This window comes from Anastrepha ludens, chromosome 2 (assembly GCF_028408465.1).
Source record: "Anastrepha ludens isolate Willacy chromosome 2, idAnaLude1.1, whole genome shotgun sequence".
Classification (NCBI taxonomy): Eukaryota; Metazoa; Arthropoda; class Insecta; order Diptera; family Tephritidae; genus Anastrepha; species Anastrepha ludens.
This window is the reverse complement of record NC_071498.1, coordinates 179,456,207-179,480,886: the sequence shown is the minus strand read 5'-3', so window position 1 is coordinate 179,480,886 and position 24,680 is coordinate 179,456,207. Positions and strand designations below refer to the sequence as shown.

At 39.1% G+C, this 24,680-nt stretch overlaps 2 protein-coding genes and 1 non-coding gene across 6 annotated transcripts in view; 2 read left to right on the top strand and 1 right to left on the bottom strand.

Moving 5' to 3' along the window:
- LOC128855958 (leucine-rich repeat-containing protein 40) overlaps positions 1–8,614 on the top strand; it is a 49,835-nt gene extending 41,221 nt beyond the window's left edge. For all 3 annotated transcript variants that reach the window (XM_054091238.1, XM_054091241.1, XM_054091240.1), the window contains 3 exons: positions 2,177–2,365; positions 7,928–8,119; positions 8,202–8,614. In XM_054091238.1, coding sequence (XP_053947213.1) covers positions 2,177–2,365; positions 7,928–8,119; positions 8,202–8,307 — 487 coding nt within the window. In that variant the 3' untranslated portion in view covers positions 8,308–8,614. The remainder of the gene's footprint in view (positions 1–2,176; positions 2,366–7,927; positions 8,120–8,201) is intronic.
- LOC128856143 (U1 spliceosomal RNA) lies at positions 3,088–3,253 on the top strand. The gene has a single exon (XR_008453808.1). It is a non-coding gene; the product is annotated as a U1 spliceosomal RNA (small nuclear RNA).
- Positions 8,615–14,810: 6,196 nt separating the features above from the next.
- On the bottom strand, positions 14,811–22,395 carry LOC128860730 (cilia- and flagella-associated protein 36). Of its 2 annotated transcripts, none has more exons than XM_054098441.1 (5): positions 22,056–22,395; positions 19,957–20,156; positions 19,699–19,865; positions 19,452–19,608; positions 14,811–15,211 (listed from the first exon to the last, which is right to left on the bottom strand). In XM_054098441.1, exons 2-5 carry the CDS (start codon positions 20,140–20,142, stop codon positions 14,888–14,890), a joined length of 834 nt encoding a protein of 277 aa, XP_053954416.1. In that variant the 5' UTR covers positions 20,143–20,156; positions 22,056–22,395; the 3' UTR covers positions 14,811–14,887. The 2 variants fall into 2 exon arrangements, with proteins under 2 accessions (XP_053954416.1, XP_053954406.1); XM_054098431.1 differs by lacking the exon at positions 22,056–22,395 and adding an exon at positions 20,241–20,465.
- Between the last annotated feature and the right edge of the window lie 2,285 nt (positions 22,396–24,680).

Here is a 24,680-nt window from a genome sequence, read left to right as displayed (position 1 = left end):
CAATGTGTTTTTCTAAGAGCAGTGGTTTTGATGATGTGGGACTGTAGGATATGTTTGCCCACTTCCGTCAACGTTCGATGATGTTGATACTCACATCTATTCCCTTTTTAGCAAAATCTGATCGTAGTCACAAAAAGGGTCCCGCTTAAAAAGTTGGACGATCACTTTATCCTGCTTTTTAGTCGTCACTCGCTTTAAGCCGCGCTCAGAAAAGTCATCAACATTTTTGTACACCTTATACCGCTGAATGCACATCACAACAAACTTTAATGATTTTTTATCACTTTTGCAGCCGCGGCGTAAGATAATTTCGGCCCTTTCGAATGCGTGCATAAAAATACCGCCTCTAAACGCTTCGCGTACTTCTCACTTGTTTTTGTTTTGTTGCGTTTACGGGAAAGTTTCAAACGACACTAACGTGAGGTAGCACTGGCGTCGTAGCCCTTGAGCGGGGCTATTATGCAGCAAAAAGCAAAACGCAATATATATTTCGAAGTTACAAGAAAAAAACAGTTCTTTTCTTTTGACACAGGCCGTATTTCTGCCATGAAAAAGCTCCTTTTAAAAGCCATTTGCCGTTCGGAGTCGACTTAAAAGTGTAGGTCCCTCCATTTGTGGAACAACATTCAGACGCACGCCACAAATAGCAGAAGGAGCTCTGCCAAACACCTATCAGAAGTGTACGCGCCAATTATTTATTTCTTTATTTTTTTAACGGAGAATTATATTCGTAACTTTTATGCGGCGGACTCGGTGATAAGAGTAATTAATGCTCGTTATTGCGGTTCCAAATAAGTTTTTTGGTTGCAAAAATGTGGCCTGTTTAATCCTAAAATAACCAAATCGTCGGAAAAGAGTCGATATTTGAGGAATCGGTGCGATTTTACACAGAATTAAAATAAAATCAGCACAAAGAGAAGGAGGAGTTGTATTGTTATGTTCTTCAAACAGAACCTGATTTCATAACAGGTATAATTTTTTCAACTTAAAAAATGTTAATTAAGCCTTAAAATTAAAAAAAATAATTATTGTATTATTATTATTTACAGTCTGTTACATAAAAGCGTGGTCACTGTTAAATAATAACAACAATTGATTTTTCGAAAATTCGCAATTTTATTGATAATTTGGTCGTCAATACTCAATGCAAATACCTCAGTAGCAAGTCCAATCTCCTGCATTGTCAATTATGGCCTGGCACTGTCGGGGCATACTTTCCACTAGTTTTTCTGCATATTCTACCGGAAAAGACCTCCAAATTTTCCGAATTTGTCGAGAAAGTTGATCTAAATTACATGGCTTGCGTCGGCGAAGTTGCATTTTCATCAGAGCCCACACATTTTCTATGGGATTTGTATCCGGTGACTGAAATGGTCAATCTAAAGTGACAACTCCGTTTTGTGCCTTCCACTCGCTACACGTGTTTTGCACTCAACATTGGTTTTTCCAAAGTTCTGCGATATTTCAGTTTATTGGCAAGCAAGTGTCTGCGAGTCATGCCATAAGATATGTCAACACCTTTTGCTTTCAATTTCACAGCAGCTCCACGTAAAGTCAAAGTTGGATCTTTCGAGAACAATGCGAGAATCTTTTTGTTCGTCTTTTTTTGAGACTTTGCCTGCACTTCCGCGATCTGGAAAATCATCAACGTTACCGACCTTTTTATAGCGATTTATCCACTTGCTAACGAACTGCTTCGACTTTCCCATATATTTCGCAGCAGCAGTTTGCGTTAATTTGGGTCCTTTTTCATGCAAACATAGAAAAACTGCCTCAAAGCAAGAGGCGTAAACAACACTCATTTCGAAAAACCACTCAATTGAAGACTAAATTTGACAGACAGCTGACTTTTTACAAAAATCATGATGGACTAAGGTACCCTATATGTCATAGAAAAAGAAACAGGACGCTCTGAACTTTTATCTACGTGTAACAGTGACCACGCTCTTACGTAACAGACTGTATGAATTCAAATGAAATGAAACTTTCAGGTGAACTAAAATTCAAAATGATCATAAAAACAAAATATCTAGATTACTTTAAGTGAGAATTCTGGAAATATTTTTTGTTGTTAATTCGAGACTGATGACACTTATAGACACTAAATCAAAACGACTGTATTGAGAATAAATATTAGTTCTTGCCATCTATTGCATCACTCTTTGTTCCATTTTAGACTTCAACTACTCAAGAACAGTGCCAGCGAGTTGGTGATGGCCAACAATCAAATAACCAAAGTGCCAACATTTATCTCACAATTCACACGCCTTTCCCTGCTCAATTTGTCATGCAATCACTTGTCCGATTTGCCGAAAGAGCTGGGTGTCCTGAACACATTGCGAGAATTGAATATCTGTAATAATCGGTAAGTACCAATAAAAATATTTTGAGTAGCTCACACAAAAGTATTAGCTTTGAACTGTTAACTGGTGTTGAACGACATGGACTTATTACAGTTTCGCGTATAAAGGTTTTAATTATGCAGTCAAAATTTCTCGACTTTTATTTGCATCGCACGGGGGAAAAATGATATTTCCACCAATACTAATTTTCCGAGTCCTGGATGTGAAGTGAAACTTTGGAGGCCCTTTCAAAAATAGTAGCTCAGAAATGTTGATGAAAAACTAAAAATGCAGACGTATTACAACTGAAATTTGTATCTAGTATTTACAGGGTCCGGCATTCGAAGTGTAACCAATTAAAACGGCCATAAATTTAGTTTGGAAAAATACTTTTATTCAATTCAAAGTAAAAAATGTGTGAAAATAATACAAAAGTAAGAATCAATTTACTTTTGCTCGATATGACCACCTTTTGCCTTGACTATGGCCTTGAGACAGTCCAGAAACGAAAACGTAAAACTGCAGCAAATTTGGTTTCATTTAGCCTACCCCTGTTGCATGGTCTCATACACAGCCGTAGCCAATTATGAGTGTGTATGTATGTATACACGAACATGCTTATGAGAGCATTTGTAAGAATATCCTTTTCGTTCATCATTGAATACCTACGAATCCTTCTGTTAGTAATTCCCAACCACTTTGTGAGTGATCCGACTTAAGTACTCTGCTTTGAGCAGAGGGAAGCATACTTACCTGGCGTAGAGGTGAACCGTGATCACGAAGGCGGTTCCTCCGGAGCGAGACCTGATCATTGCACTTTCGATTGGGTTGACCTCTGCGATTATTCCTAATGCGAATAACTCGTGCGTGTAATTTTTGGTAGCCGGGAAGAGCGTACGCGCCGTCCCGACATTTTGAATACATTCAGAAAATCAGATATACCGTAAGTTTCAATCAGTTCATATAAGATGGAGTTTAGTGCTAAGAAAGAAGGTATCACGAAACTGATTCTCGATAGTAATAAGCGTAGATTGTGTGGTAATCTCCTTCTTGTGAACTGGGTACGGCGTTTTCCCGTATTCTGCTTAAGGGGTTTCGTCGGGTAAAAAAGGGCCTATTTTCAATATTTTTTTTTTCTATGTAAAAATTATTTATTTAATTCAAACTTTTTTCTGTCTTATATAATATATACATATTTAAATTCTGAAATTTTCAAAAAAAATACTCCTCCATTGTGACGTCATTTCCGGTGACCCCTCGAAAAGAAAAGGTGTGTCCGCGTTGTCAGCATAACTCCTGACAAGATCATCAAAAATGAAAAAACAAAATTAAGTGTTTTAGTTAAGGCCACAAACTCGTGCTTAAACGAAGCAAAGAAAAAAAGTAAGAATTGGAATTTTGGCAGACATTTTTCCAAAAAAATGAAAATTTCGGTCAAATTTGCTCGACATTTGTTTTTTTTTTTTTTTTAAATAGTAGTAATTGCAAACAAAAATCCTTCGTTCAAGCACGAGTACATTGTATCTCGAACACCAGTGTAAAATTTCATCAAGATCGGTTGAGTAGTTTTCGAGAACATTTGACAACCAACTGTGAAAACACGGTTCCGAGAAAAACGCGTTTAACGTTTTGAACAACAATAAAAGTGGCTTGGAGCGCACACCTTCCAAAAGCTGTATCTCCGAAACTTTTATTCGGATCGACTTGAAAATTTGGGATAATATTCTTGAGATGTTGTAGAAAGTAATAAGCCAAAAAAATCGATTGTTTGAACCCACGAAACCAATGTAACCCCTTAAGAATTGTAAGCAGTATTCTGCGGCTTCCTTGTGGTTTCCAGTCAATGGGCCAGAATCCAGCAGAAGCCAATACTTTTGGAGATCCGGAAGAGAAAATGGGGCTGTATGGGCCATGTTCTACGCAAAGGAATTGGAGACTTAACAAGGGCCGTAGAACGTGACCCATACAGCCCCATTTTCTCTTCCGGATCTCTAAAAGTATTGGCTTCTGCTGGATTCTGGCCCATTGACTGGAAACCACAAGGAAGCCGCAGAATACCAGGAGACGACGGCTGGAGTCAGAAGCCCGCGCCATACAGCTTAGCTGGATGGAAGTTAGGAGATTGGCGCAAAACAGACCCGAATGAAAGAAATTCGTTGTGGCACTATGTTTCACACTCGAACTCTAGGAATTTATAATGATGACTCAGCTGCCAGTCACATTCTTAACATAATGGAGGAGGTTGGCCACTAGATCGCCATGCTTTTTCATAGCGGAAATATAATAAATAATATTAGCTATGTCTATAACGAACGCCGTAGCCGAATGGGTTGGTGCGTGACTACCATTCGGGAGCGTGTAGGTTCGAATCTCCGTGCACGAAAAAGTTTTTTCTAATAGCGGCCGCCCCTCGGCAGGTAAGGGCAGTCCTCCGAGTGTATTTCTGCTATAAAAAAGATCTCCATAAAAACCATTTGATTTATTACTTATTTATTTTTTTATTATAAGAGTTTTGGAGGTCGAGTAATCGAAAATTAGACCGATTTCCATTATTTCAAACTTAATAGAGTACTTCAATATTCTTCACTATACACACGAATGTTTCTGTTTACAGTTGAAGTTCAAGCGCTTGGATTGGATTAGATCTCTCTCCTCTTCTTTTTTGGCGTTGAAGCTACTTAAGCAATTTTGGCTCAGTTTATTTCGTTTCTTTCTCGTGCTAACCAGGGTCAATTGGACACACCCAATCAAGTGTTTCTATTTTACATCTGACGTTTCTCACGAAAGCCCTTCGTCTTCTTCTGCAAGCCTCAGCAAGTAGGATAACGAAGGAGCTGGAGTGTTTTTGTGCATTCGAACGACATGACCTGGCCGTCGGAACTGCTAAATCTTTATTCGTTGTACTACAGTACATAGTATCGCATACATAGATTTTCTCATATGTGTCGTCCGTTGTCGTAGGCAAAAATTTTCGTTAATTTATAGAAAGGACTTAACTGATTATTTTAAAGCAACCGTTTTTAAATTATGCAAACGAATATGGGATATATCTGTATCTATACAATCTGATAAATTCTCTTATTTCAACTTGAATAGTTTTTATCACAATATCTTATGCAACATATGTACAAGGTGGCGCAAAAATATCAATTATCACTCTATTTGTGAATAACTTTTTCACCAAATACAAAAAAATTATTTTTAATGATGACCATTTTTCTTACCTTTCTACGCCCCATTGCTTGTCTGTCTAGTTCCCAAGTGTCAAATATGATTAACGTACGACGTCATTTGCAAAAAATATAAATCTTCTGATAGGGTGACTAATTTTGCGCTACCCTATAGCAACTAGAGTTAGAGAAACCCGGGTATTGAACAGTGCGAATAGCTTCACGCTCAAAACTCGTTCATTTCTGAACTGCTCAAATGCTTGAAGCAGCTAAACAAAACTTGTCAACTTTATTTGGCAGCATTTCCTTAGCTTTCCGGCACTGTGAGCACTGTTTGAGTAATTTAATAATAATAGTAATAATAATTGGTGCTCACACCCTTTGTGAGGCATTTGCATTTGGCACTCGTTTGAATCGGGGAAGTCGAGTGATTGTCCTTTTCCATCACCGCAACACACCTGCTCACGCCTCAGCAGTTGTAGTTACAAAATTATTGGAAATAGGGTTCAAACTGGTTTCACATCGCCCCTATTCTCCAGATGTGGCTCCGTCGGATCCCTCGTACAACTATTTGTTCCCAAATTCGAAGGAATGGCCGGCGGGAAAAACATTTTATTCAATCGATAATTACAGAAACCAATTGCGGTTTTTCAGACTGGACAAATCCTATTATTCAGAAGGGATCAGCAAACTAGAAGTGGACGAGTCTAAAAAGAGAATATGTCGAAAAATAAAAAAGTTTTACCCCAAATATGAAGTCGTTTATATTTTTGCACGCACTTTTCAAACGACCTTCGTACATTTAAGGTAATTCTTTTGTTTGGATAAACTCAACTTATAACCGCGTTTCGCAAGTGATGGCAAATTTTCAGTTCGTTCACTATTTTACTTTTTCTTCTCTCTCTTTATTTGAATTGATGGCTGGTGGTGACTAATTTTTCAACGAATACAACCAATCTAAAAGAAAGAACAGACGTTGTTTACAAAATTTAGAATTCTAAAAACACCTACAAATATCAGATCAGTCCATAAGTTCGTGCGTTTTTTAAAGGTGGTTTTAAAATTAATAAAAAATATGTTTAAAGTTTTTATTAATCAATAATATATTTTCCTTCATTATTTACAATGTCTTCCCAACGTTTGGGCAAATTTTTACAATAATTCCCTACTCAAAAAATTGTTTGTCCTTGGAGCCAAAATACGCTTCGATATCCCTTTTTATAGCTTCTTTTGAGGAGTAGTTCTTGTCACTCATATGGGATTGAGGTCCACGGAAAAAGTGATAATCACAAGGTGCAATATCCGGAGAATTCGGTGGATGGGGCATTAGCTCCCATCCGAGCTCGTTCAGCCTTGCGGTATGAGGTCTTGCGTTGTCGTGGTGAAACAAAACTTTGTGTCGATTCACTAAAAACGGTCGATTTTTGTTAAGTGCCTCATTCAGGTTTGATAGCTGATGGGAATAATAATCAGCAGTTATCGTCTAGTTGGGTTCCAGAAGTTCATAATAAACAATACCGGCCATATCCCACCAAATAGACAGGAGAATTTTCTTGGGGTGAAGGCCATCTCTAGGGGTCGGTTCTGGTGTTTCATCTTTATCTAACCATTGGCGTTTGCGAACAGGATAATTGCAAAGTACTCATTTTTCATCACCAGTAACGATACGGTTCAAAAAACTTTCATTTTCAAGCCGTTACAGCTGAGAACACACATTCACTCTCTGCTGAAGGTTGGCGACGGAAAGTCTATGCGGAACCCATTTTCCCAGCTTTGAAACCTTTCCCAACTGAGCCAGGTGCCTGTGAACTGTTCCATGCGATGAATTTAACCTCTGAGCTATCATATCGACTGTCAAATTAGGCTCAGCTTCCACGAGTTCGGGCAAGGCGTCGGAGTTAAAGACTTCAGGACGACCAGCGCGCGGGGCATCCTCCACGTCGCCGTTACCACTTCGGAATTTTGAAAACCACTTTTGCGCAGTCCTTACACTCACGGTATCCTCTCCGTGAACACTTTTTATTTCTGCAGCAGCAGTTGTTGCATTTTTATCACTTATAAAAAAACACAAAATATTCGAAGATTCCATTTTATTTTTTATCAAGACGAGCTTCTATCCGCGATTAAAATCACTTGTTGAATGCACAATATATCAAAGAAAATATAAATAGTTCCGTTATATTCCGCGAATAATTTTTTGTATGCAAAAATTGTACAAAAGTGAAATTATGGGTAAAATACGCACGAACTTATGGACTGACTGATACGTAACTGCTGATGCTTTCACATTTACTGAAAACAGATTATAGGCAACCTTCAACATTCTTGCAACCGCATATTCAAATATTATTAACTGCCCTCTGCTTTACTCTTTAAAAGTAATAAATAAAATTTCATATTTTTCTTCCATTACAGTTTCGAACATTTACCCAGCTGCCTTTATCAAACGCAAAATCTAGAAATTCTCCTGGCCAGCGACAATCGTATCAAGCATATCGATGCCTCACCAACAGGATTGGGTGCTTTGAAGCGGCTTGCAATTTTGGATTTGCGCAACAACAACATTGAGCAAGTGCCACCCGTACTTGGAAACCTCAAACACATTGTGTAAGTAAAATTGGCTACGCAACTTTTGTAGAAACTTCATTAATTGTTTTTGTCTCCTTTTTCCTTTGCTTACAACGCTCAGCACACTGGAATTGATTGGCAATCCCTTCCGGCAGCCGCGCCATCAAGTGCTTGCTAAGGGCACAGACGCTATTATGTCATATTTGCGTGATCGCATACCGGCTTAGTGCTGAAATGCGGAGCTGCGCCTCCTCGTTCGGTGTAGAGTTAATAGAGATACATGATACTTTTTAGAAACGAAATGGAGAATATTAATTTTGGTAGTCGCGCGAAATTTTCAATTTTTGCTTATTTTATATAAAATTAACTTAGCCGCTGTTGGCACAGGCGAGCTTTGGCGCAAAGCGGCTGAGTTGATTTAGCTTTTGGAATTTTATTTGTGACCAGAGGATACGCAATATTTACATGCATAAATACTTACCAGATAATGTACGCTTAACCAAAAAGAAAATATATATATTTTTCGCAATAAAATTGTGCTTCATCTTTCCCTCTCCCTATTCATGTTAAAGCGATTTATGTGAAGAGATATATTTTTTAATAAATACTAATCCATTAAACTAGTCATCATGTGCAACATGCGTAACGTGCATTCATACATACAAATGTAACTTACTAAAAATTTTATTAAAAACACAACTTAAAATTAGAGAAGCCATAATAAATTATTCAATATAAATTTTTAACACGCAAGAGAACTTTGATAATTAAGAGAGAAATAAGAAATAAGTATTTGTCGCTCAAAAACACTCTATGTATTAGAAAAATTAATTTTTTTCTAGGCCTAGCCTTTAAATTAAAAAAGAAACAAAAACAACAAATAAATATTCCGTAGTACTTCTACTTGTTAAAAGAAAATCGAAAAGCTGTAATGCCAAACACACAAATAAAAACCAAAGCGTTCATATAAAGCTTCTAAATATTTGTTTATTTTGGTAAAAGATGAGGACATTTATGACTAAAAAGTATTTTAGATTATTAAAATTTTAAAACAATAAATGCAATATGGTTTTTCAATAAAAGTATAATAATTTGTACTTAAGCGGATAGGCTGTTCTTCAAATTATTATTGTTTTTTTGGACATTCTAGTTCAGGCAATCGCCGCGTGTTACTTTCGCTCTTCCGTTGTGATTAAACAAAACTAGTGATTTCCTTTGGTGCTTAGTGTTAGTTATTTACTTACAAATCTACCACACTCTTCCTCTTCGGTTAAAATGTATAGTAGTACAAAACAGGTGAAAACCAGTGCAGTGTGAAAATGAATGGTCGTATCATCTACATAATGACTTTTGGAAACGCATAACTAGCCGTAAGCCGGCCAGTCAAAGTCTTTTATTATACCGATGGCTCTGTACTCGAAGAATTATCGTCTTACGCTGTTGTAGAACAACGGATGGACGGAACCGTCCAAACAATCCATCAAGCCCTTCTTCCACCAAACGCTGGTATTTTCAACGCCAAACTAGCAGCAATTAATTTTGCCGTTCACTACGCAGCCAAAACCAACAAGCGGGCCGTTATATTCTCGGACAGCTTGAGTGTGTTAAAATCGCTAATAAATAGAAGCCGTGAAGCACACCGTTATGTAATGAGAAGAATAAATGGACAGAACGAATATAAACTAATACGGATACCAGGTCATAAGGGAATAAGAGGCAATGAGCTAGCGGACAAATCTGCGAAACACACTTTTAACATCCCACTCGTAGTGGAGACTCCTTGCTTAACCACTGTCATGACAAACTTCCATAGATCGTATCTCAGAACATTAAGAGATAGCTTGTGGGTATCGTCAACCTGTTTCTTAAGGACCCACAACTTTTAAATGCGAACGACCAAACTACCACAAAGATCACTCACGCGAAAAATTCATCACAATAGCCAGAACAAGATTTATATCTGAGCGCTACTACAGCCGTGTAACCCCAGGAGAATGCAGGCGGTGTGATACACTTCTTAGCATAGAACACATTTTAAAGGACTGCCCCATTTCGAGCCACAGCAGCAATCTATCTACAATTCTAGAATGCAACAAGGAAGATACGATTAAGATACTAAGCGACCCTTCCAAAAACACAATCTGCTGCACGAAATATGGACACGCTTGCGAGGCAAAATGGTCCAGTAACCGACCCTCCAAAATATAATTTATAAAAAAATTTGTAAAGTATAAATTTAATAATAATAATAATAATATTACTGTTTTTTTGTGCTTAAAAGATACCCTAATACCTTAATACATTGACAGACAGTAGGGGCAAGTGAAGTTCGAAAATTAACACTCTTTGTTCTTGTAATTTTTGGAATATTAGAAGTATAGTTGTACTCTTTCTGCTTTGGCACCCACGTTACTGTTGACAGTTATGATTTCGAGGTTGTAAGAATACTTCGTTTACCCAGGAACCATCTATAATAATGTCAGCCGTGAAATCCAACGGACAATCTCTCTTGCCAACAAGTGCTACTTTGGACTAAGTAGTCAATTGTGTTGTAAAGTCCTCTCTCGACGAACAAAATTAACACTCTACAAGGCTCTCATCATGCATGTCCTAACGTATGGCGCAGAAGCGTGGACGATGGCAACATTCGATGAGGCGTCCTTTGAAGTGTTTGAAAGAAAAAGAAAGAAAAATTCTAGGGAAGATTTTTGGACCTCTGCACATGGCGAGTATCACAGACTTTGGAACAATGAACTGTATGAGCTTTACGACGACATAGACGTAGTGAATAAAAATCCAGGGGCTAAGTTGGGGTGGGTCATGTCGTCCGAATGGATACAAACAGTCCGGCTTTGAAAGTATTCGATGCGGTACCAGCTGTTGGTAGCAGCGGAAGAGGAAGGCAAGATCAGGGGGAGGACTTGGTTTCATTTGGTGTTTCTAAATGGCGCCGGTTAGAACGAGAAAGAAACGACTGACGCGCTTTGTTAAGCTCGGCCAAAATCGCGTAAGCGGTTATCGCGCCAATCAGGAAGAAGAAGACGAAGACAAGAAGCTTAAATAAATTTAGTTTTGATTAACACAGGTTTAATGAGCCAAATAAGCATTTTTTTGTGTGCCACGAAGTATTTTGGGAGTTTCACACAAAATAATCAAGGCGCATTTATTAAAGGTGGTGACACTAGACCAACAACAATGGTTTGTACGTTTAATTGTCACGGCAAAGTATTGGAAAAGTAGAAAGGAAAAAATCAATGCACCTTGCTTTATTCTGTGCTGGCAGCCACATGGACACAGCGACAGAAAAAAACAAATCAGCTGATTTACGAACATCACCTTCAATAGATTCGCCTTGAAAATCAAATAAAAATAAATAAATGTCAAAAAAATGTATTGTATTATAGTTTTATAAGTATTACACATTATTTTCGATTTGCCATGTTTCAAATTGTGGTTTAGAACACGGTGTAGGACACAGTGCAGCCTGCACTGTGCAGGTTTTGGCATGCAATATGATGCTTCCCTCCATATACCCTGTTTATAACATTTTTTACAACGCTGAAAATAAGTATGTTTTTCGCTGATAATTTTCAGGAGGAGAAATTTTCTCAGGAAAATGTTGTGTTCCATTGCAGTTGATTTCATTGGTTTGGATTCGTGCACGTTTAAATTGAATCAGAGACCTTCCATTCTACTTATAATCTACACCAGTTAGAGATCGTATGATTGCTTCCCTATATTCTATTGTACAAGCTTTATTTGAGAACCTGAATTTTCTTTAAAGATGTAGTAAGAATTTCACACTGCTACATCCATGAAAGATTACCTCTTTAATACCATCTAATTGTTTTTCGTGGATAGAAGTAATAGGACATCATCTGAGCTGCTCTGTCAACATTTCAAAAGTATCGCGAATTTTGATTTTTTCGTGGCGATATGTTGGTACTCCAGTCTCTCACTCATGCCGACGAATTGGGCCATTTTGAATGTTCAGTTAATTGTTGGCAGCGGCTTTGCTTGCACGTGTTTCGGCGCGATCTTCGATTTTTACCTATTTAAAAAGAAGGATCAAATAAAGTATAAAATTTTGTGTGAAAAAGGAAATTAAGTGTGCGGATGCATTCCGAATGTTGACTGTGGCATACGGAGAAGCTACTTTGGACCAAAGTAACGTTTACCGGTGATACAAAATGTTCTCAGAAGGCCGAGAAGATGTGAAGGACGAAAATCGTCGCCGAAAGCCGGACACCCAAGCACTTCAACAACAGACGAAAAAATTGATGAAGTGAAGAAAATGGTATTGGCCAATCGTCGAATCACCGTTAGAGAAGTTGCTGAGGACCTAGACATATGGTTTGGCTCGTACTATTCGATTTTTTTTTTTCAATGATTTGGGCATGAGACGGGTGACCGCAAAATTCGTACCAAAACTGCTCAATTTCGAACAAAAGCAGCAGTGTTTCTTAAATTCTGAATGGTAGTCACGCACCAACCCATTCGGCTAGGCGGCAACAATTTAATTACACTCATTAAATATAATTAAAGTAATCGTGTATTACCTTTTTGTCGTTACTCTTACTGATCACAACCTTGAAAGATTCAGGAATTAAGTTCCAGAGCCTCACAACATTAATGAAGAACAGCCTTGATGAAGACAATTAGGCCTTCTCGCTTTTTCACTGCGAGAAATCTCCAACTTTCCCCCGCTAAATCCACGGCGACTCTCTTTATGACCTGGGCAAACTGTCCCTCAAGGTAAAAGTCGATGACACACCAATTCCGACGGTAAACAATCCCAAAATTTTGAGTGTAACCTTTGACAGTTTGCTCTCCTTCTCAGCGCATACAACCGCAATTGCAACAAGGTCCTCAAGTCGCTTGCCGGCAGCACTTGGGGCAAATACAAAGAACTGTTGCTATCGACATGTAAGGCAATTGGTCGGCCGGTTCTAAACTATGCTGCACCTGTCTGGTGCCCGGAACTAGTGACACGCAGTGGATAAAGCTACAGACATACCAAAATACTGTCATTCGGACAGCGGGCGGTTGCCTCCTGATGTCCCCTATCCAACACCTTCACAATGAGGCACAAATACTTCCTGTAATGGAGCACAATACACTGTTCATCAAGCAGTTCCTGCTGGGGCGCTACTGTTTCACCCTTGCAGACACCTGCTTGAGCCAGAGCCGCCTCCTAGGCACGTCAGGAGACACCATTTAAACTATGGCAACGAGATCCAGGACAAAAATGACAGAAATCTACTGGACCAGACAGTATTTAGACATTCAATAACGACATTCATCGGGAAACCGTCACCAACCACCACCTATTGCAGATGAAGAACTCCAGCTTCCCCGTGAGACACGCGTAACACTGGCATAACTACGTTCTGGATACTGTAGCAGGTTAAACTCCTACTTATCCAGAATTGACCCCGACATACCAAAAATATGTCGGGCATGTGAAGATATCCCGACACGACACCAACCACCTTTTCACATGCCCTCTAAAACCTACTCATCTAACACCCCTCTCCCTCTAGACCCAACCCGTCGAAACAGCATGTTTGCTGGGCCTACGTTTAGATGAGTCAGACGAAGACGACCGGTGATATACCCTACACTGACGGGACTTCTATTACTGTTAAAACAACAACAACAAGTAGGCATATTTGGGGATAATCAGACTTTGATGCCTATTACATTTCATCAATTTTAATTTCTCGTAAAGGTATTTGCGAGTGACCTGCCTGGCGGAACACACCCACCTGCTCTCTTTGTTTCAGCATTTTGTTTGCAATTTTTGGATGGTCGACCAAGGTTAGTTAAAAGAGTATTTTACAGTTCCTCGATTAACTGACACGTATTTGCTTCCATTTCCGCCCTTTATACGTCATCACCTAAAGTTGTTGGCCTTCCTGATCGGTGTGAGTCGGAAAGATCGAAATTATCGGCTCTGAACTTAGAAAACCACATTTGGGATTTACAAACATCTAAAGCACTTGGATAAACATAGCAAATGTTTTTGGTAGCAACTGTTGCGTTACTACTCTTTTAAAACTCATAAAACATGCGATGGCGGATATGATTCGCTTCTGGTATTTGGTTAGCCATTTCACTCTAAATGACGAAAGATGATTTAAGGTTTAAGTTTTCACTACTAAATAAGTCTCCTTAATTTTGAAATGTCTTCCAACTACACAATGAACTCATAAACGGGAAAGAAGAATTGGCATGCGCAGAAACGACATTACTTTTCGGTCCCCATGATATTATTCCTAAGCTCTTCTAACACAGTATCGGCTCCTCGAACAGTCAAGAGGCATCTTGGCGTGAGTTAATGTAATATTGTAAGGGTGTAGCGCAAGAACGAGGCTTCATGGGCCAATGGGATCTTGTAAGTAAACCCGTTATACGTCTACACGCATATCTTTGTTGTCATATAAGAAAGATCTTATTCCAGATAATGGCTTAGAATCGATTCATTCAAATCATGTGAAGTATCTCACATTTGTTTTCTCTTTTGATCTCTCCACCCTCACTGGCGTAGGCAAAAAAAAACATTTCGCAAGTGCACTTGCTTCATTACCGCATATCGTAAAACACTAAATATGCACAAATGACATTTCGAAGATAAGCCATCCCTATTAAAAAACCCTGTATAAGTATTTTATCTCCCAAAAAAAAATTAGTTTTAAATTATTTATTTATTATTTTTAAATTAGGCTTATTTATATATGTATTTATTGCATTCAAGTGTAAGTAATAGTAAAAGCTCTGCTACATTGCAACTTTCGGGTGACTTGCCTACTGATGTTCCACCACTTCGGCGCGCAAACGTTTAGCCAAAGTCTTACGCAACTGCAACGCCGAACTTTGTGTCTCATCTCCACCTTGGCCTTCAGCACCTTTCTCCTTCTCTAGCAGCTCAGTTGTTTTTCCACCGTTTTCCAGTAATTTCTGTGCCGCTTGGGCTGAAGATGGACGACCAGTGGATACCAAATCAGTAGCACTTTTTCGTGCCACCGTATCGAGCAGCTGTTTGACGCGTGTCTTTTTCTTAATTTCAATTATTTTATCACGTTGCTGACGAAGATACTCCTGTCTCGACACAACATCTTCGGGATCGACCTGTGAAAAGCAGAGACAGGAAAGACGAAGAGAAAGATAATAAATTAATTAATAACTGGCGCGAACACTTCTGTTAGGTGCTTTGCCGAGCTCCTCCTATTTGTGGCGTGCGTCTTGATCTTCCACAAATAGAGGGGCTTACAGTTTTAAGCGGACTCCGAACGGCAAATTTCTTTATGAGGAGCTTTTTCATGGCAGAAATACATTCGGAGGTTTGCCTCTATTGCCGCTATTGGAAAAAACTGTTTCTATAACTTTGTTCTTTCATACACGGAGATTCGAACCTACGCACTCCCGAATGGTACTCACGCACCAACCCATTCGGCTACGGCGGCCGCATAAAAGTAAATAGGTTCCGTAAAAACTTAGCTTTACACACCCAGCACACGTTTTACTTTCTAACAACAGATCAAGCAAAATCATCGATTGTATTAAAAACATACTAATTTTCCATCGAGGGTAATACACTGGCAGATACAAATGCCAAGAACATATCCGTTACACTAACAATCACATCCGAAGTCATCCTACCCAGCGACATATACCGACTTGTTCATGAACAGAGGCAAACAAAGTTACTTCGTGAATGATCATATTGTAAACACCATTATTCGTTAACCCCAAACGTACAAAACCTGCCCATCCATCATCGGTACCCACCACCCACATTACCCCATACACACGACTCCGTATTGGGCATACCATAATTACTAGCGCACACCTATTAAAGGGTAATACATCCACCACCTGCCCCTTCTGCCAAGCCACAGCCAGTATGCATCACTTACTGGTAGCCTGCCCAGAACTTGCATCTCAAAGACATCACGACTTCAACAACAGAGATCCTCTTGAACTTTTAAAAGATGCCACTGAAGATAACATACAAAAATTTACACATTTCTAAGGACACCAACCTCATCCGTCGTATCTGATGCAACACACATCACCAGCCAGCTGAAAGCCTCTGCTGCTGGCGCTGCGGTTGTTTGAGTTTACTAATAATTTTATTATCATGCAAGCTTTAAAAAATAAATAAAATTCGTAGCAAGACGCATTTCTTTATTTTCGCGAAATTAGTGACTCACCCATTTTAAAAAATTTGGTTCTAATCGTATTTATTTCCATGTAAGCATTCTTGGATACAGACATTACTTTCTTGGCTACTTTGAAAATTACCGTCACCATAACGCATATATGAAAGTTAGGCGTTTTTAGCTCCCTAGTTTTCTTATTTTCAATGCTCGTATCGACATACCTTGAGCCAAGACCCGCATAGGCACCAAGCTTCTTTAAATATCTAAATTTTTGGCCTGCATCATCCCGAAACAAGGACATACAAACAGAAGGGCATGGCTAAATCGGCTCCTCTTGGCATTTTAAACAGTTTGCTAAACAAATGTTTTAAAGATGTTAATCCCGAGATTTCGGGATTAAGAATTTCTTAAGTACCGAAAAAATTCGGATTCACTTGTTGGAGTTAAACTATAGAACTGGAATTTTAGATTTGGATTTAAATCGTATTGCAAAGTTTTCCCTTTTTGTCACATGGCAGTTTCCAGTTCTAAAAAATTTACGAAAAATTCTTGCAAAATTGTTTTTTACTTTGGCTGGTTTTACGTGTAAAAGACGCAACGTTCAGTATTTTGCCTTTTCTACAACCACATTTTATGTTAGATTAGGTTGAAGCCGTTGTCCACTGTGGGACACACCCAGGCTCATGGCCCATTGTGATGCCATGTAGGGGGCTTTCTCCTAACCCTCCTAAAATCGGTGTGTACTGTAAGATCCTTAACTCCGACAGAGCCGAGATCTTCCAATTCATTAAGGATTATCTACCTAAAATGGCGAGACTACGTCTGGATAGAACAGGGCAGTGACACAGAAGGTACGGGATCGTCTCTTCAGCCACATTTTAAATTCTCGAATTGCTGACTAACTAAAAATTAGCTTAAAGATTTAAGAGAATTTTTTTTTGTTTTGGAAAAATTTTACATTTTGGGGGAGATTTAAACTTAATACCGTAATCTTGGGTTATTTATAAAACTGCTTGCTGCTTTAAAAATTCTTTGGATTTGCTCTTTTGCATCAAATTAATATTAACACGTTGAGGGCGGCGTCGATATTTCTGACCTTTTCCCTCGGCCGGCAGAAAGCGATCGCTCTCTAGTATGCAATAATAGGATATCAGCGATCAATTCCCTGTTCCTCTTTCAAAAAGTAACCGAAAAAAAAATATCAGGGACTTCAGGAATTTTGGGAAACAATTGGTAAATGGACCCACCCGGCGAGTAGATGAATAAATTCCACGTCTGTAAGAAAAAATTGTTCATAAATTACAGAAAAAGTAAGGAGACATCCATTAAGTTCGGAAATATTATTCTGGTTGTTATGATGCAAATTCAAGATTATTTGGGACTAAGAAAGCATAAAATTCAACAAAAAAAGTAGTTACATTTTCTTACAGGTGTAAATTCCAGCCACACTTTTGCTTAGAATGCTTCAATAAAGTTCATTAAAAGTATATTTGACTACATTCATTTAGGTTATAATTGGCGCGTACACCCGTTTTGGGTGTTTGGCCGAGCTCCTCCTCCTATTTGTGGCGTGCGTCTTCATATTGTTCCACAAGCGGACATACCTACAGTTTCAAGCCGACTCCGAATGGCGGATATTTTTCATGGCAGAAGTACACTCGGAGGTTTGTCATTGCCTGCCGAGGGGCGACCGCTATTAGAAAAAACTTCTTCTTAATTTTGGTGTTTCACCGAGATTCGAACATACGTTCTCTCTAAATTCCGAATGGTTGTCACGCACCAGCCAATTCGCCTACACCGGCCGAAGGTTACATTTAATACTGTCGGTCCCACAAAAAGACGGGAGTCCCCAGGCACCGGAGTCGCGCTCAACGTGTTAAGCGCCTTCGATTTGCCACTTCTCTGCTCGCTTGACGAAAAATTTGCATATGAAAGCAACAAAAAAGTTATCGAGAAAGACTCGCCGCTAGCGAGTATGGTTGCAGCTTCATTAAACCGCATTCATACAGAGCAAATTTTGTTGCTGTCTTTTGGTGTTGCCCATCGTGTTCACACACCTGGAAATTGTTGGTTTTTAGTATACAACCAAGAGCAGCATTGAGAAGAACGAGAATCCAACGGTTGTTGACAGAGCACGGGCATCACAAGTAATGAAATAAAGCAAAAAATGTTTCCCTATGTGAACGCGGTCTTACTAATATTCAGTAAGTGTTTCCAAACAAATGCAATTTTCGGCAGCTCTTTTCCAGTTGGTTCATCTATTCGCCACTTGTCTAAGGCTTGGCGAATCGAAGAGGCCTATTACGAGTATTTATCTACCATTTTCGGGGAAGAATAATTAATATTTAAACATTTGTTAAATCCCCACGTTAAAGCATTATTAGTTTGTACAAAAAAAAGTAGTGGACTTATTAAATTTTTACTGAATTTAAGAAAGTTATGTTCGGGACTAATTTCGGGATCCCAAATTATATTAGAGGCAACTCAAATCCCGAAATCAACAATTACCGCTAATATTGGCATTGGAATATTGGAATGTATCCCGTTTCCCTTAAACTAAACAAATAACCGTTGCGTGAACAAATCCCTAATGCAGTGGTGCGTTTGATGTAAAAAAAAGTGCACGTAGAGTAGTACACATAACAGAAGTGAAACTTTCAAGGCAGACAAAGAAGATACCCGAGAGAGAATGAAAGAGAGAGAGAGAGAGAGAGAGAGAATATATATCTAAATAAATTCACAACATTTGCAGAGAATACAAATAGACAAAATTTACAAAAAACGGATAAGGGTCGACCGGTGTAGATAAACGCCGGACACAAACCGTGGCAAAAACACGCACTACTCCGAGCATTTATCAGCCGCACAAACGCAGCGATTCCAGGACCGCAGCAACTGCACAAATTACCGCAAAGCAATACCAATAAACCCGACACCGGAATGGATAGCACTTTACAGTACAAAGAAGCACTAGCCCATAAACGGAAATAAGCGCCAAAAAATAGGCACCAAAAACAAACGCCAAAAAAATTGGTTATATCTTTTTTCTCTCTCTCCTTTTCCTCCACGTTATATCTTTTTTCTCTCTCGCGGAACGAAAATGCCCAAAACGTTGCATGGCCTTGAAATTTTACTTTCCATTCTCGCTCGTCCATCGACGCCTAAGAAGTTTCACTTCAAAAATACAAATGCGTTTTAGAAAGTACCTTCTGGTTCTCAAAGAATAAATTAAGCCGCTCAAATTTATCATTTACAGCTGCGTCTATGCTTTCCGGCTCCGGAGTTACTGCTGCTTCGGGGCTCTCGAGTTCTTTCTCAATGGACTTCGCTATGAAATCCTCGACGGCTTCGCCATATTTTTCGCTGAAAATTTGCAATTTTATACAAATTACGTGACATCAATGCGAGTAAAAGCATTTGGAAAACACAAAAACAAAAACAAGCACAACCAACCAATGTGAGCAACTACTCTCCGTAGGACTGGCGTTATCAACCAGGTCGCTTTCCTGCAGCAATGCCAATTGATTTTTCTCTATAAGATCCAATGCCTGCAATTGCAACTCGACATTCCGTTGGGTCATCATGCGTATGAACATTTTTATATCATTGGCCGCCCAGATCTGCAAAGCCATGAAAAAAAGACGCAATAAAAAAATTAAAGAATAAGAAAAAGGATAACTGCTACAGCAAGTCCAACAATTACGTATTCACCTGCTGAAAGAGTCCCTGATGAAAATGTAAATGATTATCCGGATTTCGACCCTCCAAGCAAGCCGTCTCAAATTGTTCGGGCGTAATTTGCATTTCCTCCATAAAACTGCCCAACATGTAGTCAACCAGATTTTTGTACTCATTGTGTATGGCCACAATATCGGGACTATCTTCAGCGATTTGCATATTGGGATCGAAAACTGCAAATGGGAATTGTACATGATTAAAATTTTCAAAAAAACAGAAAAAAAATTACTAAAATTTTTATATTCCACTACAAATACCTAAGGACTTTTCTTCTATAAATGTCTGCAGTGGCGCATTCCAAACAGGTCCATGCAAGAAACACACCAACGAGTCCAATACCCATGAATCTTCAGAGGCCATGTTGGAATTTATACAAATTCTTTTTTGTTAGTGTCTTCTTCCACTTGACTTGAACGACAACTTAAATCGAATGACTGTGATTTCGCACTGAAGCGCCATAGGAAGTGGTGTTCAAGGCGGATACGTTTGTTGTGGTCATATGCTTTTGCGAAAGTTGTTGCCAGGACAACCATACTTACTAACAAAGGCGTCGACAGGATTTTGAAATAAGGGTTGGGCGCGTTTGTAGTGAAATTTTATTTTATGAGTGTAATAACAATAAACGGCCGCCATAACCGAATGGGTTGATGTATGAGTACCATCCGGAGTACGTAGGTTCGAATCTCCGTGAAACACCAAAATGAAAAAATTTTTTTCTAATAGCGGAAAAGGAGATCGACCAACACCTAACAGAAGTGTAAGCACCAATTATTTATTTATTTTTTCTTTTTTTTATTATTTCGTGGACTCATGGCATGTGCCTCCCCTCCTATCTACGCTACTGGTCACTATAGGCCAAGCTGCGCATTACTACACAGGTATTAAAATAGGCAGGATGCCATAATTCTTGCTAAAAGTTACAAGTTGCATGTGTGTATGTTCTCAGGCGGAAAATTAACACCTTTTTTTTTGGTATTTTTTACAAGCGTTTAGGAGTGGAAAAATTTTTAGAAATGTATGTACATATATCGGTAGTTATATATAGAAACTTATTCGTCCTTCAGCTCTTCTTGAATTGTACACTTTACAGCTCTCACTATGCCTACGCATGCTTTTCTCTTTTCCTTTCAAGTTAATAAGCAATTGTTTGCCAAGAATCTGGTTATGTTCTGAGCTTGGGAACCATTATTAAAAAAATTCCAATGAAATTCCTTGTTACTGTTGCTGTTGTTGCTGTAGCAGTAACTTTACCCTGTCATTGTAGTGTAAATCACCGGCCGTCTTCGTCTAGTTCATCTAACAGTAGGCCCAGGAAACTTGCTGTTTCGACAGGTTGGGTCCAAAAGGAGAGTGGTGTTATGTGAGTAGGTTTGATTGGGCATGTGAAAAGGTGGTTAGTGTCGTGCGGGGTGCCTTCACATGCCGGACATATGTTTAGTATGTCGGGGACATTCATTCCCATGGCAGCCGGTTTTACGTTACCGGAATGAGTCGGGCTTTTCCCGACCAAGGGCTGCCGCCCCAGTAAACTAGCCCTGTCTAGTGTACCGTACCCCACCCCCAATCTATCGTCACAGGAGTAATCCTACGCAGCTCCAAATACTTCTCAAACTTCAAACTGCCGCCACTAATCAAATCTTAATGCTTAGGAGCGCACCGATGTAGCAAGATTCCCTCTCTGTCACTCAACCCTCCTGCTTGGCCATGAACTGGGCGATGGTATACAAGAAACCTCTACCTCTCGCCAAATATTGTGGTATAACCCAATGCGTTTGCATACTACCACCATCCGCATCAAATCGAGATTATCCAACATCCTAAGCAATAGCCTCAATTGCCCTTCGGAAACAAGGAGGGTGCGACCAAAAGTTGATTCTATTAGCACTTCTATTAAAATCGAGCTTAGTGATTTCAAAGCCAGTTTGGCAGTTTGGGCAGTTTGAGCGGTTTGGGCCAACTGCAGTAAGCCAATCAGCTAATTTTTTCAAATTCGCTGAGAGCCGATTAACTATCTGATACTGGCCACACCTTCCGAATTTTGTTACAGTCAAAAAAGAGCTAAAAAATATTACCTGTCCGATAACACCGCGATGAGTTCCTATAAGACGTGGTTGTTTTGGTCTGGGTTCATTCATGAATGTTTTATGGGAATCAGCCTTGGAAATCATGTCTTTGGTTACATTAACGCGCTCATTTTGCAGGTCCTTTGGCACCAACTTGGCAGAAACACGGCGCAAGCCCAAATCAATGACTATAATGCCCTGAAAATCGAAAACAAGTGCGGAGGTAGATTAACTCAAAAATAAAATTCTGGTAGGAATATTAATCACAGATGTGGCGACCTAACAAAAAAGCAAAACTCCAATCAGTTGATTTAGACCGTCACTTAGTGATTGTTCCGGGAGCTTTTTGATCAAGGTTTTTGTTGGGGTCAACTCTAAATAATCAGCTTCAATAGTTTAATCAGCTTCAATATGCAAAACGTATTTATGTCCGAGTGACACGGATCCCACGAATCATCTGAAACTCTTAATCTGTAATAGATGATATTGCAGCATTCAGAGGCGAGAGTTTGTAAAAGCAGTAATAGACACTCAAGCCCTGCCAGTGCAGTGTAGTAACGAATCGCTAACGGAAGGCCTAGGAAACGTGCTGTTTCGGCAGGTTCGATTCAGAGGGAGAGGGCTTTCGGGGGTGGGGAGTTTAGGAAGGTGGTGAGAGCCTCCCGATAAATGTCGTTTACCGTCGGTATATATACTGTACGGTTCTGTAGTTGCCGTTGTGTTTTACCGTGGACCTCGTCGGTGTAGTTGATGGTAGTAAATTGACAGGTCTGGAGTTTTGTCCACTGCGTATCACTAGTGCCAGGCGACTAGACGGGCGCAGCATAATTCAGTACTGCCATCTCTTTGGCTTTGCACGGAGTTTTCAAACGACTCTTGTATGTATGCACATATCGCTCATTACCTGCAAGAGCGACATAATTCAAAGAAAAACTTTTTTATTCAACTTTATGTTTTTTTGTTCTTTTTGTTTTGAGTTATGGTGTTCTTTATCGCGGAAACCAATAGAAGGTGGTCTTTGACTATTAACTGCAGGGGAGACCCTCTGGCGCTCTGGCCAAGATTGAATCTAAAAAGGGCAAAATGTCTGCTTGGCCTAAACAGATCAAATCCCAACTACCCTCACAGGTGCTATAACGGGTCACTGCGCTATTGGCACCCTAGCCAGTAGAGTGGGTGTACCTCACAATGACTTCTGCAAGAGTTGGGGGGATGAAGAAGAAATTCAGTCCGTATAACACCTCCTCTGTGAATGTCCTGCACTTCAAAGAAGCCCTGCCAAATATTTTGGCGATTATTTACTGGCTGGCCGAAGCCACACAGAGACCTTTTTGGTCCATAGCCAAATACCAGATCAGTCTTTTTTTTTCTTTAGCGAAAATATGTATCACTCAAAATGCGCGATCGTGAATTTTACGAATCGCTCCAGCCCCAGTTTAAGCATAGATGCTAGTCTTTCAAAACTGAGGAGCACCCAGGTAGCATAGTTTAGATTTCGAGAGAGCCGGACACCAGCATAAAAGACGCTCCAGTGTTTCTCTTGTGCCCGGCTCATTACATTTCCTGCAAGCATCGTTAAAGTTAGATTTAGCTTGTAAGCATGGCAGTAACTAGGCCGCGCCCTCTTAGTACACCAACTAGAGTTCTACAGTTACTAATTACCTTCTTGAAGAGATTTAATTGGGGCTGTGTTCGTAAATGCGACATGACTTGCAGCATAAGCATCAGTGGCAACACTGCAAGCTTGACATTTGATACTTCCTATACAATTTTTGACAATTTGCAAATACGTTTGTTTGCATTTTTGAACGCGTATAATACTAAAATGGAAATTTTGCTGAATCTAACACTAGACGAAATTTGTGAGCAAAGAAAATATAGATTTTCTTTAAATTTAAGAAAAAGAAGGCTATTGAAGTCAAAGAGAAAAATGTTTAGGTACAAATGTTTGTCTTTAAAAAGAAAAATACCTAAAAACAAATCGTTTATTAAAACAATAAAGTCGTTTCCCGAGGACATTTTCTATTCCCATTTCCGAATAAATTGGGCCACTTTTAAAGTCAGGTTTTATAGGTTTTATGAAAATTAATAATTTATAGTTTCACTTTCCACAATACATTTTTTCTCCTTCTACCCGATTTAAACTCGTCCTCCATATTCAACCGTACTCTCAGCAATAACTGTGTCTCCGCATTACTGAGATTTTCACTAAAAACTTAAAAATAATAATTTATACAATTATTATTAACATAATTTAACTAAATTTCAATACAAAAATTAAAATAAAACAGTTTTGCACTTACTTTTCATCAGACATCGTAGTTATATGCAGCAAACAATTTTTTGATAGAAATTATGAGTGACAACTGATAGAATTATTGTCTTTTTGAACGCTTGATTATTGCAGTGCTGCCATATTGGCATTTCTGAACATTTTGTTTGTTATGCAATTGTAGTTTGCGCGTCATGTTGCATTTACGAACACAGCCTGGTTCAACCCGGTTCAACGAGTGTCGGCATATAGCCGCCCAAATTAGTTCGTTCTGAGCGATAAGATACGCATAGTATAGTAAAATAGTCACGTTTTCATTCAAAGACATTAGAGGCCATTAGCGATGAAGTCTTATCTTCCTT

Coding starts and splice junctions, on each gene's coding strand:
- LOC128860730 (XM_054098431.1), bottom strand. CDS start 20,343: ATGGCCTCTGAAGATTCATGGGTATTGGACTCGTTGGTGTGTTTCTTG. Junction 19,866..19,956: donor ATCAGGGACTCTTTCAGCAG/GTGAATACGTAA, acceptor ATGGCTTTGCAG/ATCTGGGCGGCCAATGATAT. Junction 15,212..19,451: donor TATTCTTTGAGAACCAGAAG/GTACTTTCTAAA, acceptor TGCTTTTCACAG/GTCGATCCCGAAGATGTTGT.